At 52.4% G+C, this 13,211-nt stretch overlaps 1 protein-coding gene across 1 annotated transcript; it reads left to right on the top strand.

Annotated features, from left to right (window-relative positions):
* Positions 1-10,896: 10,896 nt before the first annotated feature.
* On the top strand, positions 10,897-11,838 carry LOC309448656 (olfactory receptor 14J1-like; the record flags this gene model as incomplete). The annotated part of the gene is made up of 1 exon (XM_082070389.1): positions 10,897-11,838. One exon carries the CDS (start codon positions 10,897-10,899, stop codon positions 11,836-11,838), a length of 942 nt encoding a protein of 313 aa, XP_081926515.1.
* Positions 11,839-13,211: the final 1,373 nt, after the last annotated feature.

Genomic DNA, 13,211 nt, shown 5'->3' on the forward strand with positions numbered 1-13,211 from the left:
TTTCCCTCTCTGTGCCTGGCTCCTGTGCCCTCAGTGCTGCAGGCAGAGCCCTCAGCCCTGCTGCGTGTGCAGAGGAGCTGCTCCTGGGCACAGCTGTCTCTGCAGCGCTGCCGCTGCCATGAGCTCCCTGTGTCCCGGGAGCCCAGCCCAGCTCAGCAGCACAGGAGCAGCCCAAGGCGCTTTAATGACCCCTCTGGTGGGTTTGGTGCTGAGTCCATGAACCTCAGACCCTGGAGAAAGTTGAAGAAACTTCTCAAGAAGTCAGATTCAGATTCAAACTCGAAACTTTCTTGTAATGTTAATAGGTCCTACTTAGGGAACCTACTGAGAAACAATATCCAGGTTTGGTTAGAGAAGAAAACTGGAGGTCAGGAAAAGCAAAGTAAAGATGTCTCTGATGCTGAGGAAACCTGGTTGTGTTTCTTTAACCAAAAGCCAAGCCCTGATCTTGTACCATGGGAAGTCAGATCCTGTCCCTCCCACGTTCCCAGGGCCCTTCCTGGGACAGTGTGATGTGGGGCTGTGCAAGGCCAAGGGCAGGACTATGGTCCCACACCTCCCAGGTTCCTGGCTGGGGACAAGGAGCCCATGAAGCCCCTGTGCTGGAAGGACAAGGTGTCTCCTCACAGGCATCAGAGGTGCAGACAACAGCCATAGCCAAGGGGAGAAGGAGCTCGTGTCTGGTGGGGCTTTCAGCCTCTTTCCATCCCGTGATCATCCCCACGACAGCCTGTCCTGTGCTGTGGCATCCCCTGCACCTCTGTCCCTGCAGGCTGGAGACATCCCCCCTGCTGCCCCACCTTGCTCTTGTCTGAACATCTTCCTTCCTTTGCTGAGATCTCTCCATCCTCCCCAGCTGGTCCTTGAAGCACAAAGCCTTGGGCTGATGCAGACTCCCTCTGCTGACCTGCTCCACCACAGCACTGCCCTTCCATCACATTCCTTTCTGCTCATGGCCAGCCTGGACCTCCCCAGCTGCACTTTGGGCCATTATTTCTTTCTCAAGCTCTTTCCCACTATGAAGAAACCTCCACCATCTCTGAAACCACCCTTCAAGCACTCTCAGGCTACTCCTGCACTGCTGCAGCCTCGCAGCGCTGCTGGGCCAAGCAGCCCAGGTCCCTCAGCACCCCACACCATGTGCACAAGGTGCTGAACCTGCCTTGGCACAGCCCTGCACTCTCCAGTTCCTCCCTGCTGCTCCAAACTGGGAAGCCGCACACTGGCACACACCCGTGTGTGTGGGTCACACCAGTGCTGAACCGAATGGGATGAGAACTGCAGGTGTCTGGGTCCCCACGCTCCTCCTCATGCAGCCCCGTGTGCAGCTGCCTTGTTCATGGTGAGCGTGCACCACGGGCTGGTGTGGGGACCTTGTAGTGCCCAGGCCCTTCTCCTCAAGGCCACTGAGAACTCGTCAGTTCATCTTGTCAAAATTCAGACATTTCTGATGGGTGAACACCAGATATTCACAAGGTCTGGACTCTCCCTGGACTGAAGCTCAGCTGTTAATGTTTGCACACAGACGGTTTATCCTGATGAGGGTGTCTCTCCCAACATAACATCATGAGGCATTACAGGAAACTGTAAATATCAACTCCTGGGTAAAAAGTGGGGTCTTGGGTGTCTGATACTCATAATGCCAGAGGTCTGGAGTTTCTGATGTTTCCCTTCATATGGTAGAGCAGTAGGATTACGTGGAGCTCTGCCTGGGGACAGACAATGTCAGCTGAACTTTGAGGAGTCAGCATGAGAGGACAGAACAACATGGGCAATGTTGTGGTGACTGGACATCAGCTACAGGCCCATTGATCATGAAGTGGAATGAGATGAGGCCTCCTTCAGACAAATGAAAGAAGCCTCATGTTTCCAGGGCCGTGTCCTCATGGCAGACCTGAGATATCCCAATATCTGCACGATACAAGCCATCCAGGAGGGTTTGGAACCCATTGACAACATCTTCCTGACACGGGTGACTGAGGTGTCAGTGAGGTGAGGTGCCCTGTGGGACTTCACACTTACAAACCAGAAAGAGTTGGTCAGGATGGAACAGTCAGGGATGGGAAAGTGGAGCTGAGGCTCCTGGGAGATGAGAACAAGGCCAAGAGCAGGATTTCAGGAGAGCAAGCTTTGGCCTGCTGAGGGACCTGCTTGGGTCCTATGGGGTATGACCTTGGTGTCTGCAGAGCTTTTCTCTCACATCTCCTCCCTCCTCTCTCCCACCTGTTGTTGTGCAGCGTTTTTTACCCTTTCTCAAATACAATATCCCAGAGGTGCTGCCGGCATCACTGAGTGGCTCAGATTTGGCAAGGAGTGGGTCCATCTTGGAGCAGCTGAAATCAGCTCTGACTGACATCGGTCAAACTCCTGTTGTCTTCTCAGAGAGGTGACAACTGTAGCACAGCCGCACTCACCCCCAGTTCCAAGACTTTGACATGTAAACCAAGTACAGGGTGATAACATGTTCGGTGTTACAAAATAATTAATCATGGAGAAGAAATGTAAAAGATCTTCTGTCAGCAACCTGAGGAATTCTGAAGTCAATGAGTAGGTTCCTATGGGGAACTGTAATTGCCCTGGAATTCATTGACCAGTCAAAGCTGTAGGTGCCAACATTCTAGAAGATCTTGGGACAACTTCTTAACGTGTCTGCCTGGTGGGCCAGCAAGGGTGATGCTCACCTCGATCTGGAACTGGAAAACAAGAAAGAGCTGGTGAGGGATGTGAACATCAGTGTCCACCTTGGGTGTTGTGACCAGGACACAGTGGGGTCCCAGGCACCAGAGGGGAGGGAGGAAGGCCAGCAGCACAGCACAGGCTGGTGGGCTCCAGAGGAGAAGGTTTGGACATAATGGGGGATGGTGGGCAAAGTGGTGACATGGAAGTAGGTGTGAAGGGTGAAGGAGCTCAGGAAATCTAATAATCCTTACAGGACAGGCTGCTCCAAGCATAAGAATGTTCTCTCCAAGTCCCCATGCAAAGAAGAAGCATTTATCTCATGAGGCTGCTGATCTGAACCGATGGAGCTGCAGGGCACAAAGGCAGCACACAGGAGGTGGGAGCAGGGGAAGCTGCAAAGGAGGAATTTAGAAACCTTGTCCATGGATGCAGAGAATATGCCAAAGCTGCCCTGGACTTGATACCTGTAGGGGAGGCTGAGGGAAGCAAGATGAGCTGACAGAGCTTAACTTGCAGTGAAAGAATAGACAGGGTGAACGTGGGCCTGCTGCTGAACTTTGTAAAAGTAGAATCAGACAGGACTGAGGTTCTTCATGGCTTCTTTGCCTCCATCTTCAGCAGCAAGGTCTCCTGGGACTTTGTTCCTGAAGGCAGGAGTCTGGAGAACACCCAGCAGTGGATGGGGCTCAAGTCAGGGGTGACCTTAGCAAACTCAGACATCGTTACAGAACAGGAGATGGGTCACTTGACCAGCTCCTGAACACAAGTATCGCTGTGCTGTGGCACCTGAGATACCCAGGAACACCCACTTCTTGGTCCAGAGGAGTGTGACTCCTCTTGAGCTGTCCTGGCCTGTCTCCTCACTCATATGGTGATTTAGTTACGCACTTTTCTGAAATATTCAGTCTTTCCTAGGAGACATTCCACATCAATATGAACTGGAGGCTGCTGATGCCACCTGTTCTGGAAAGGGAGGGAAGGGTGAACAGGGAAGGAAATAGAAGAAATTTGGCTGTATTGCTATTTATTGTGGAAATGCTCTCTGTTTGCTATTCTGAAATCTCCCTAATCATCCACACCAGACTTGAAGCCTTCAGGAAAATGATGCACAGAGCCTTTGCTTGTAGGAGCATTTTAGATGTTAATGAGCCCTCTGGTGCCACGATCCTGAACTGCAGATACTGAGAGAATGAACAAACCTCTAATGAAGTGAAAGGCGGAAGCAAAGCTCGAGTTTCTGAAGGTGTTTGGGACCCCATGAAGGGCCATCACTGACACAGCTGTGAAGGAAACAACCAATGCAAGTCCCTGTCCCTGGAGGCTGGTGAAGGAAAGACCTGGAGACTCTGGTTCCAGGTGGTGAGGGCCATGTGGATGTGGCTCTGATGCCATGTCAGTCCTTGATGCTTGTTCATCACCAGAATGGCTGAGCCCTGACCGCTGGGACCTGGTAGATTTTTCTCAAGTGTTTTTCAAGGGTTTTCTGTGATCATTGTGAGTGTTTTGTGTTTTTGGGGTGGGTTTTATGCGAAGTGCTGTTGCTTTAACTGCAAGGCTCTGGATTTCTGTAGAGTTGGAAATGCCTGTGAGTTCCTCACAACTCATCCAGCTTCTTTCATACACCTGGCAATGGTCACCAGTCACCTCAGTGTCCCCGTCCCAAACTTGCTTCAATCCCCTATTTGGATCCATAGTCCATCACTCCAGGAGGTTCATGGATCCACCAGGCTCATGGATGATTCCTGAGGACCATCCAAGTGTGGGCAGTGTAAGAGAGGAGCAGAGCAGGGTCAGCTCATGGGCCATGACTGAGCACAGACACCCCAGCAGCAGCCGTTCCCCATCTCCCAGGCACAGCCATGCCCACAGCATGCAAATGTCACTGCCATACATGATTAGCCCAAGAGAGGCCTTTCTTCCTTCCGTATTCCCAGGAAAACCTTCCTCCTGTTCCTCCCCCACCTGCAGACATCAACTGCTTTCCATTTCTGGGCTCAGACATGGCTGGAAGGGTTCACTGAAGCCATCAGCCATCTCATTACTTCTCCCTGACATGCCCTGACCCTCTCCCACACCTACAATGGCCAAGCACGGCTGCTCAGGCCTCCTGCCCTTCAGAAGAGGCCTCGAGCTTCTTGGTTCTTCCTGGTGCTTATTATGAACTTCCTGGCTCTCTCCAGAGTTCACGGTGAGCTTTCTTGTCCATAACAGCCCCTTTATGACCATGTCTTACTAAATGGTTGTGTTTGTATGATCATTTGTGCAGAAAGGGCAGTCACAGGACAGCACCCAATATGTCAAAACTGATGCCCAGTGAAATGCCGTAAAGCCCCCATGAGTTCCCCTGTGTCTGTGTCTCTCCTGGAAGGAGTCTGTCTCGAGAAGGGGATCCAGCTCCTGCCACTCTCTGCAGAGGCACATGAGCAGTGTCCATCACCTGGGGACACAAAGAGTGACGTTTGCCAGACCACCCGTCATCTGAACCACTTAGATGTGTGCTTGTGGATGAGATATGAAGCCTTATAGTGCAAATGCCTGTTTAATTGTCATTGCTAAAGGGGCTACCAGAGATGCAGAGTGCTATTTTACATATATGAATATATAAGCATATAAAACTGACATTCCTAGACAAATTACACAAACATTTGAAGGACTTTTCATGCCTTTTAACATGATTATCCACAGAAGCCCCACCAGCTTTGCATCTCAGGAAATGGGATCCAGAGTCCAAGGGCAGGATGGTTTGGGCTCTGTGCTGGGATCTGGAAACTGAAATGTGCTCCCATCTCCCAGCCCCCTGCCCTCCTCAGTGAGGGTGTGAGACATTCTGCCAGCGAGGGCTGAACTCACAGCCATGACCAGTATCTTATGTCCAACTGCAGCCAGTGGTGTCCTGCCAGCTCAGGATTGGAGCTTCCATTGCTGGAGGTGTTTAAAAGACATGGAGATGTGGCACTTTGGGACATGGTTTAGTGATGGACTTGGCAGTGTTTGATTTACGGTTGGACTCCATGTTCTAAACGGTCTTTTCCAGCCTAAATGATTCTCTGATTCTGTGATTTGGGTTGAAACCATTTTAATTCCATCACCTCCAGCTTCCCTCAGAGGCTGCTGTTGTGTGGCACAACTGTCCTGGCTCTCCTGGCAGGTTGGGCTCTGGTTTGGTGCCTGCATTGGCAGTTTTCCCCTTCCTGGGGTAAGAGGCTGTTGAGCAGAGACAGTTGCAGAGATTTGGGTCACAGGGGTTTGCATCAATCCTGTCAAACTCTGAGCAGGATGAGCTTTGGAGCCCAGGAAAAACGGAGATGCTCTGAAGGATGTTTATGAAACAGTGGTGCTGTCACTAGTAACAGTAACAGGGAACTCCTTCTTCTCACTGGTGATTCCTAACAGTCATTCTTGCTTTTCGAAACATCTACTACACCTCAGTAGCTGAGTCTTGAAAGAAGTTCTTAGAACGATGATTTTTCCCTCTTTTTTATCATATAAAGAGTACACCTCTTGGACAGAATTAACCAAAATCATCCTTCTTTCATATGTCCCCCCTACCTTTTTTTTCCCTGGTGTGAGGTGTCATTGGCACAGGAGAACAGTTTCTTTTTGAGACAAAGAAGGCCAAGGAACAGATCCCAGGTCAGTGCAAAGGCACAAAGGAAGCCAGAATCTTTATGTGTGTGCACTGACACACACTGTCACCTGCATTTCCAGTCTCTACAGTCCGAACAGTGCAGCAGAGTCTGGAGTTCTGAGCTCCCTCATCTGCCCTGTGGGACACGTGTAAAATGGAACTACCCCAGTCCAATGGCTGGTTTTGATTCTCTCCACAGCCTGAAGCACCACATGGGTCAGGAGACAAGCCAGGATACCCAACCAGGACTCACATGCTCTGCTCTTACAGTTCAGGTGTTCCCGGGAATCTCAGCAGACATGTCACGCTGATATCTGGGTGCAAGGAGCTGGTCAAGTGTCTCATCTCCTATTTCTGTAATGGTGGCTTTGCTGCCTGGCTGATGTGCAGACTCTGTACATGGATGCTGACAAGTCTCGAAAAACCTGCTCTGAAAGGATTAGCAAGATGGGCTGTTCATTCTGGAAGGGTATACGGACAGAGAAAAAGAAGACCCTGGGTGGGGACATATGAAAAGGAATGCACAAGATGTGGTCAGGGCTGTTTGGGGGCCTTGTAAAACAGCTCTGGACCCTCTGTGAATTATTCCTGTGGTCAGGGAGAACCTGAGAGCTTTCTCTAAATTGAAATCATGAAGGGGATGAAAAGAACAGCATCATTCAGGCTCAAAGGGACCTCAGGAGGTGTCTTGACCAACCTCCTGCTCACAGCAGGGTCAGACCAGATTACTCAGGGCTTGATCCAAACACATCTTGGTCACTTTCTGGGACAGAGTGGGTGCGCACTCCTGGGAAACAGCTTCCAGTGCTGGACTGTCCTCATGACTGGAAAGTTTCTCCCTTTCTACAGCACCTTTCCAAGCCCAACCATCCAGATGCCTTATTACCCATCTACTTGCACACTGACACAGACCATAATATCCTACCTTGGACACAAGAATATTGCAGGGGATGACACTGAATGCCTTGCTGACTTCCAGGTAACAGACCATCAATGTTCTCCCCACATCCACAACCCTGTCCTTTCCTCACAGAAAGCAAAGAGGATGGACAGGCACAACCTGCCCTGGGCAAACCCCGTCACCTTCTCTTCCAGACACCCAGAAATGGGGTCCCAGTGGACATGCTCTGGGGCACAGCCCTTAGTTCCCCTGCTCACCCATTGGCCATTTTGAAAAGTGCACACACTGTGTGAGAGCTGCCAGTGGTCAGGGAGTCCCCCCAGTCTCCATGAGCTTTCCCAGATGGTGGAGAGTGGCCTCACTGTGACATGGTCCTGCTGTCCCAGCTCCTGGGATGCTGCCCCTGCTGTCCCATAGACTGGAAAGGATTGTGTTAGTTCCAGTGACCCTGACTTGATCCCCATGCACTGCTGGTTGTTCTGACTCCAGTCACAGAGGCCTTGGAGACCTTGCTGGTGAAGATGGAGGAAAAGAGATAAAGAGAATATCAGTTGTTTCACATATTAAATTCATCAGTGGCCACACAGTGTCTGTGTTTCTCCTTTAGCTGTTCCTGCAGTAGTAACAGCTCATTATAGGGCCCTTGAATTGCCTTATAGGTCTGGACTGAGCTTTGATCTGGACTGTTGCTGTGCTTGGAGGCTGCTGTCCTTGCAGACCAGATGAATTCACTCCTGCCACCCTGCCTGGCAGTTCATTCCATCCGTGTCACAGCTCTGTCTGCAGCACTGACAGCTCCAGCTCCCCCGGTCAGGTCCCTGCTGAGGACATTGCCTCACATCTGGGCTGGAGCATTTAGATCCTTTGCTATAATCTTCCTGGTGTCCTGTCTAATGATGGGACAAGAAAATATGTTTCTCGTGCCAAAATTATTTTCTAATATAAAGATACAACTGCAGGAAAGAACTGTCTCTGTAGAGGTGAGAGAAAAACATCACTGGTTACTTCAGACTGTTTCATGGGCCGTTCCCCTGGAGCCCCAGGGACAGCTGGAGGAGCCCAGAGGGGACAGAGAAAGGGACATCAAGGGCTGCTCCTGTGCTGCTGAGCTGGGCTGGGCTCCTGGGACACAGGGAGCTCATGGCAGCGGCAGCGCTGCAGAGAGACAGCTCTGCCCAGGAGCAGCTCCTCTGCACACGCAGCAGGGCTGAGGGCTCTGCCTGCAGCACCGAGGGCACAGGAGCCAGGCAGGGAGAGGGAAACGCAGTCTGGGGTGGGAGGATGCTGAGAGGTCAGCAGAAACAAAATCTTCTCAGATATGAATCCTGTGGCTGCAGGGCATTGAATCTGCAAATCTTGGTAGGATCTCAGAAAGCTGTCACATTGCAGAGCCTGCAAGAGATGTAAGTACAGCTCTCAGAGGTTCTCTGATCAGAGGGGAGGATGTGCTGCAGAGCAGGGGTTGCCTTCTGCACTGTCAGTGACAAGATGTGAATGCTGCGTTCTCCCCAGGGTGGCTGTGGGGTGTAAATGTCAATGTGCGGGCAGGGGTGCCCAGGGCTGTCCTGCAGAGCAGGGTCCCTGCACCCCAGGGCTGTGCCGGGCAGGGACTCTGCTGCCTGCCAGGGTCAGCGCTCAGCCTGCCCGGGAGAGCCCAGCAACACTGAGGGGAGAAGATGTGGTGGAAAGACCAAACCCTATTGTGCAGGAAAGGTGCTACTGCGGGGGAGGGGATGCTGTGTGGGTCAGGGCTGCTCACACATCCAGATCACCCCCAGCATTTTTCCAAGTGGATGCCTCAAGGAGAAGATCAATGCAAGGATTACCAGGCAGATAAGGAGCTTTCCTGAGCCGGTCTTTTCAGTTTCCAATCCCAAGGGCTGGGGGGTGCAGGAAAGGATAACATGAAAATGAGCTCTTATGCTTAAACAAGTCACTGAGACTCCTGAACTGCAACTCCGAGTGATCAGTACATCTGCCAGCAGGCTCATGACATCCCTTCCCCACCCCTCTGCCTGTACACAGCACCTGCATCACCTTGGCTGGACCCGTCAGCCTTAGTCTGACCTGTCCTGTTTTCCAGCCTGCAGACAGGAAGATGCCCCCAGGCAGTGCCCTGTGAACAGGCAGGATCTGTAGGGCCAGGGGGAGGGCACAGAGGGTGGGATGGTCTGTGAGCACTGACAGGGAACAGACATGGACAGGGAAACACCTCCCAGGGGAGAATCTCCAGGCAGCAGGGAAATGATCAGAAATGAGAGGAAAGCAAACCCGGAATTGTTATGGGAGGGAGAAGAGAGAAAAGTCCCTGTGACCCCCTGCAGGTCAGATCCCTCCTGTGAGCAGCCCCCTGGCCTCCTGTCCCACCCAGCAAAGCCTCTGCCCTCAGGGCCGGGGGCTCCAAGGCATGAAGCAGCTCCTGTGCAGCCAGAGCTGCAGTTCCTCTGCAGAGCACAGGGGCTGAGAGCAGCTGCCCGGCAGTGTTGGTGTCTGGGAGGTGGCTGCACAGCTGGGGAAGGGTGACGCTGTCTGAGTGCCCGGCTGCCTCTGCCCTGGCCTCTCTCACACCCACCCTCACCGCATTTTCCTTCTTGCTCCCCTGCTCTGGGTCCCTGCTGTTGGGATCTTGTTCTTGCTGTCAGGCTCTCTGGGGATGGCAGTTTCAGCTGCAGAGTCACAGCCTGATCTTGTGGGTCCCTTCCTGCAGGTGTGTCCATGGGCACACGTGTCCCAGCTTTGCTCTGGCCTGTGGGCTGTGGGCAATGCAGTCTGTGGGGTTGAATCTCCCTGAATCAAATGCCAGCATTAGCACACTGGGCTATCTGCATGAGGTTTCCTTCCCAGCTGTGAGCTCCCCTCCAGGATGCAAACCCATCCTATAGCATCTTTGTTTTATCTGAAAGACCCACAGAGAAGCGCAGAGATGGTGTGACAGACAAAATGCTGTTTGGTTTGTGAAATGAGCTACTTCTGCCCTGGGCTAAATGTGGGCTGTTGAGACCTTAGAAAACAGTGAGATGTGCAGTGGTCTGAGGTGGATCCCTCTGCTCTCAGCAGTGCCTGGTGGCTTTTCAGGGTAACGTGGGAGTGTGATCAGCCTCCATCTCAGAAAGGTGGCAGCCCAAGGCAGCTGGAGCAAGACAGAGGGACAGACCAGCTCCCCGCACTCTGCACTGACCCACAGGCATCCTCTTGCCTTGCAGGACTCACTCTGTTCTCCTTGAGTGCAGCAGAAATGCTGATGGTTTCTGACATCCAAGAACATTCCCCAGGGTGAGAGGGGAGAAGGAGCTGTAAAAAACCCCAAACCTCTCAGACTGCCTTCTGCTATCTCATTTCCTTATCTCTGGGAGTGCAGATGCTGACAGGTTTTTCTGGACCAAGAGCAGCTTCATGTGACAAAGATGAACCCCAAGACTGTCCCCTGCCCCCCGTTCCCATGCCCCTGCTGCAGAGCAGGGCTGACTCCTCAGCAGCCAGCGGGCACAGGCCCTGCTCCTCATGGCACTTCCAGCCAGCACCACCCAGGGCTCAGCCACGGAGCTGAGGGAAGGTCTGGAAAAGGACAAGGGTGTGTGGAGCAGGGGGAGGGTGTGTGAGAAATGGCTTAGACTTTGCTCAGAGAAATATCCCAAAAATTCTCACTGTCTTTTTCTTCTGTGATAGCTCCCATAGCCAAAATCAGCACATGTCCAACAGCAGCTCCATCACCCAGTTCCTCCTCCTGCCATTCACAGACACACGGGAGCTGCAGCTCTTGCACTTCTGGCTCTTCCTGGGCATCTACCTGGCTGCCCTCCTGGGCAACGGCCTCATCATCACCACCACAGCCTGGGACCAGCACCTGCACACCCCCATGTACTTCTTCCTGCTCAACCTCGCCCTCCTCGACATGGGGTTCATCTCCACCACTGTCCCCAAGTCCATGGCCAACTCCCTCTGGGATATCAGGGCCATCTCATACTCGGGTTGTGCTGCACAGCTTTTTTCATTTTCATTCTTCATAGAAGCAGAATATTCTATGCTCACCGTCATGTCCTACGACCGCTACGTTGCCATCTGCAAACCACTGCACTACGGGACCCTCCTGGGCAGCAGAGCTTGTGTCCACATGGCAGCAGCTGCCTGGGCTACTGGGTTTCTCAATGCTCTGCTGCACACGGCCAATACATTTTCAGTGCCCCTGTGCAAGGGCAATGCCCTGGGCCAGTTCTTTTGTGAAATGCCCCAGATCCTCAAGCTCTCCTGCTCACACTCCTCCCTCAGGGAACTTGGGCTTATTGTGGTCAGTGCCTGTTTAGCATTTGTCTGTTTTGTGTTCATTGTGGTGTCGTATGTGCAGATCTTGAGGGCCGTGCTGAGGATCCCCTCTGAGCAGGGACGGCACAAAGCCTTTTCCACCTGCCTCCCTCACCTGGCCGTGGTCTCCCTGTTTGTCAGCACTGCCATGTTTGCCTACCTGAAACCCTCATCTATTTCCTCCCCATCCCTGGATCTGGTGGTGTCAGTTCTGTACTCAGTGGTGCCTCCAGCAGTGAACCCCTTCATCTACAGCATGAGGAACAGGGAACTCAAGGAGTCTATAAGGAAAGTGATGACTGTTCATTTTTCAAAAGCAATAATGAAGTGACCTCCTGCTTCTGCATGTCACTTGTAATATAACGCATTACTAGTTCAACCTGAGTTTTGTACGTTATTTATTTTTTTCTTTGGTTTTACGGATTCTTTGTTGTATTAATGCTACCCGCAAGCAAAATTATTTTTCATCTTATATCTATGTCCGTATCTACCTGTCTGGTGTGACCCGTTGTCTTTTTCTAAATAAAGAGCTGTACTCTCTGTGTGTATAAATGAAATAAAAGACCCTGCAGTGCCTTGTTTGCCCAGAATCCTCTCTGGGATCTCTGGGGCTGCAGGAGCCATGTCTGTGTGCTGAGGCGGAGTGAGCAGGAGCCACCCTGAGCTGGGTCTTCCTCCCATCCTGACCAACGTGAATCTGCGGACTCACCCCATGGCCCTGGGCACCGCAGCCCACTTGCTCTGCAGAGCAGCACCGCCAGCTCGGAGCTGTATGGAGCATGGGAAGGGGGGCAGGAACAGCTGGCCAGGTCAGCATAGCTCAGGTCTCTTGGGAAAGGGCTCTGTGGGGAGACGGGATGTTCCAGGAGAAGAGTGGGGTACTGTATGTGTGCAGAGAAGACATGGAAAGAGAAACCCTTTGCTGCAGGTGGCAGCTTGGGGCAGGTGGCCCTGGCACTGTGGCCACAGGACCTTCCTGAGTATCTCCAAGGCCAAATGTCTCATGCTGTGCTGGGGAGCCAGTCTGGACCTGGGTCTGCAAGCTGCCTGTGCTGCAGACCCACTCAGCATGCCGGCTGGATGAACATTCTCACTGTCCTTCATTCTCACTGGTCCCCACTGCTGTGGGACCAGTTCCAGTTCCAGTGTGGCTGCTCTGCCGGGCTGGGCTGGGGAGAGGGCAGGGGGGTGGCACAATTCAGGAGGGGGTGGGAGGGCTGAACTGGCAAATGCCCCAGAGAAGAAAATACCAGCGAATGGCTGAAGTGTGTGTGTGCAGGGCTGGCACACAGCAGTGTCCTCTCCCAGCCAGGCCTCCTGGGAGAGCCCTGAAGCACCAGCAGAGCAGGGGCTGGTGTGTGCCCATGGTCATGGGACAACCTGGGGAAACTGGCCCAGCACAGTCACCACAGACCAGCCCCTCATAACCACCTTTTCCTGTACTGGCCCTTCACCCCAGCTGAGAGAGGTTGTTCATCCTTCAACACAAGGACACTGAATGAGTAAGTCAGAAGCCCATGTTTCCACTGTATGGATGAGATATGAGCATGCATATCATGTATATAAGATTAACCCGACTCTGTACAAACCCCATCAGCTATTCCTGCATGTTCCATGAAGTCCTGAATGCAGCACTAGGATGTGCTGCCTTGAACTGAGGTCCCCATGTCCATTCCTCATGACATAGGACATGAGGATGGCCAT

This window comes from Streptopelia decaocto (genome assembly GCF_964273445.1).
Source record: "Streptopelia decaocto genome assembly, chromosome: 21".
NCBI lineage: Eukaryota > Metazoa > Chordata > Aves > Columbiformes > Columbidae > Streptopelia > Streptopelia decaocto.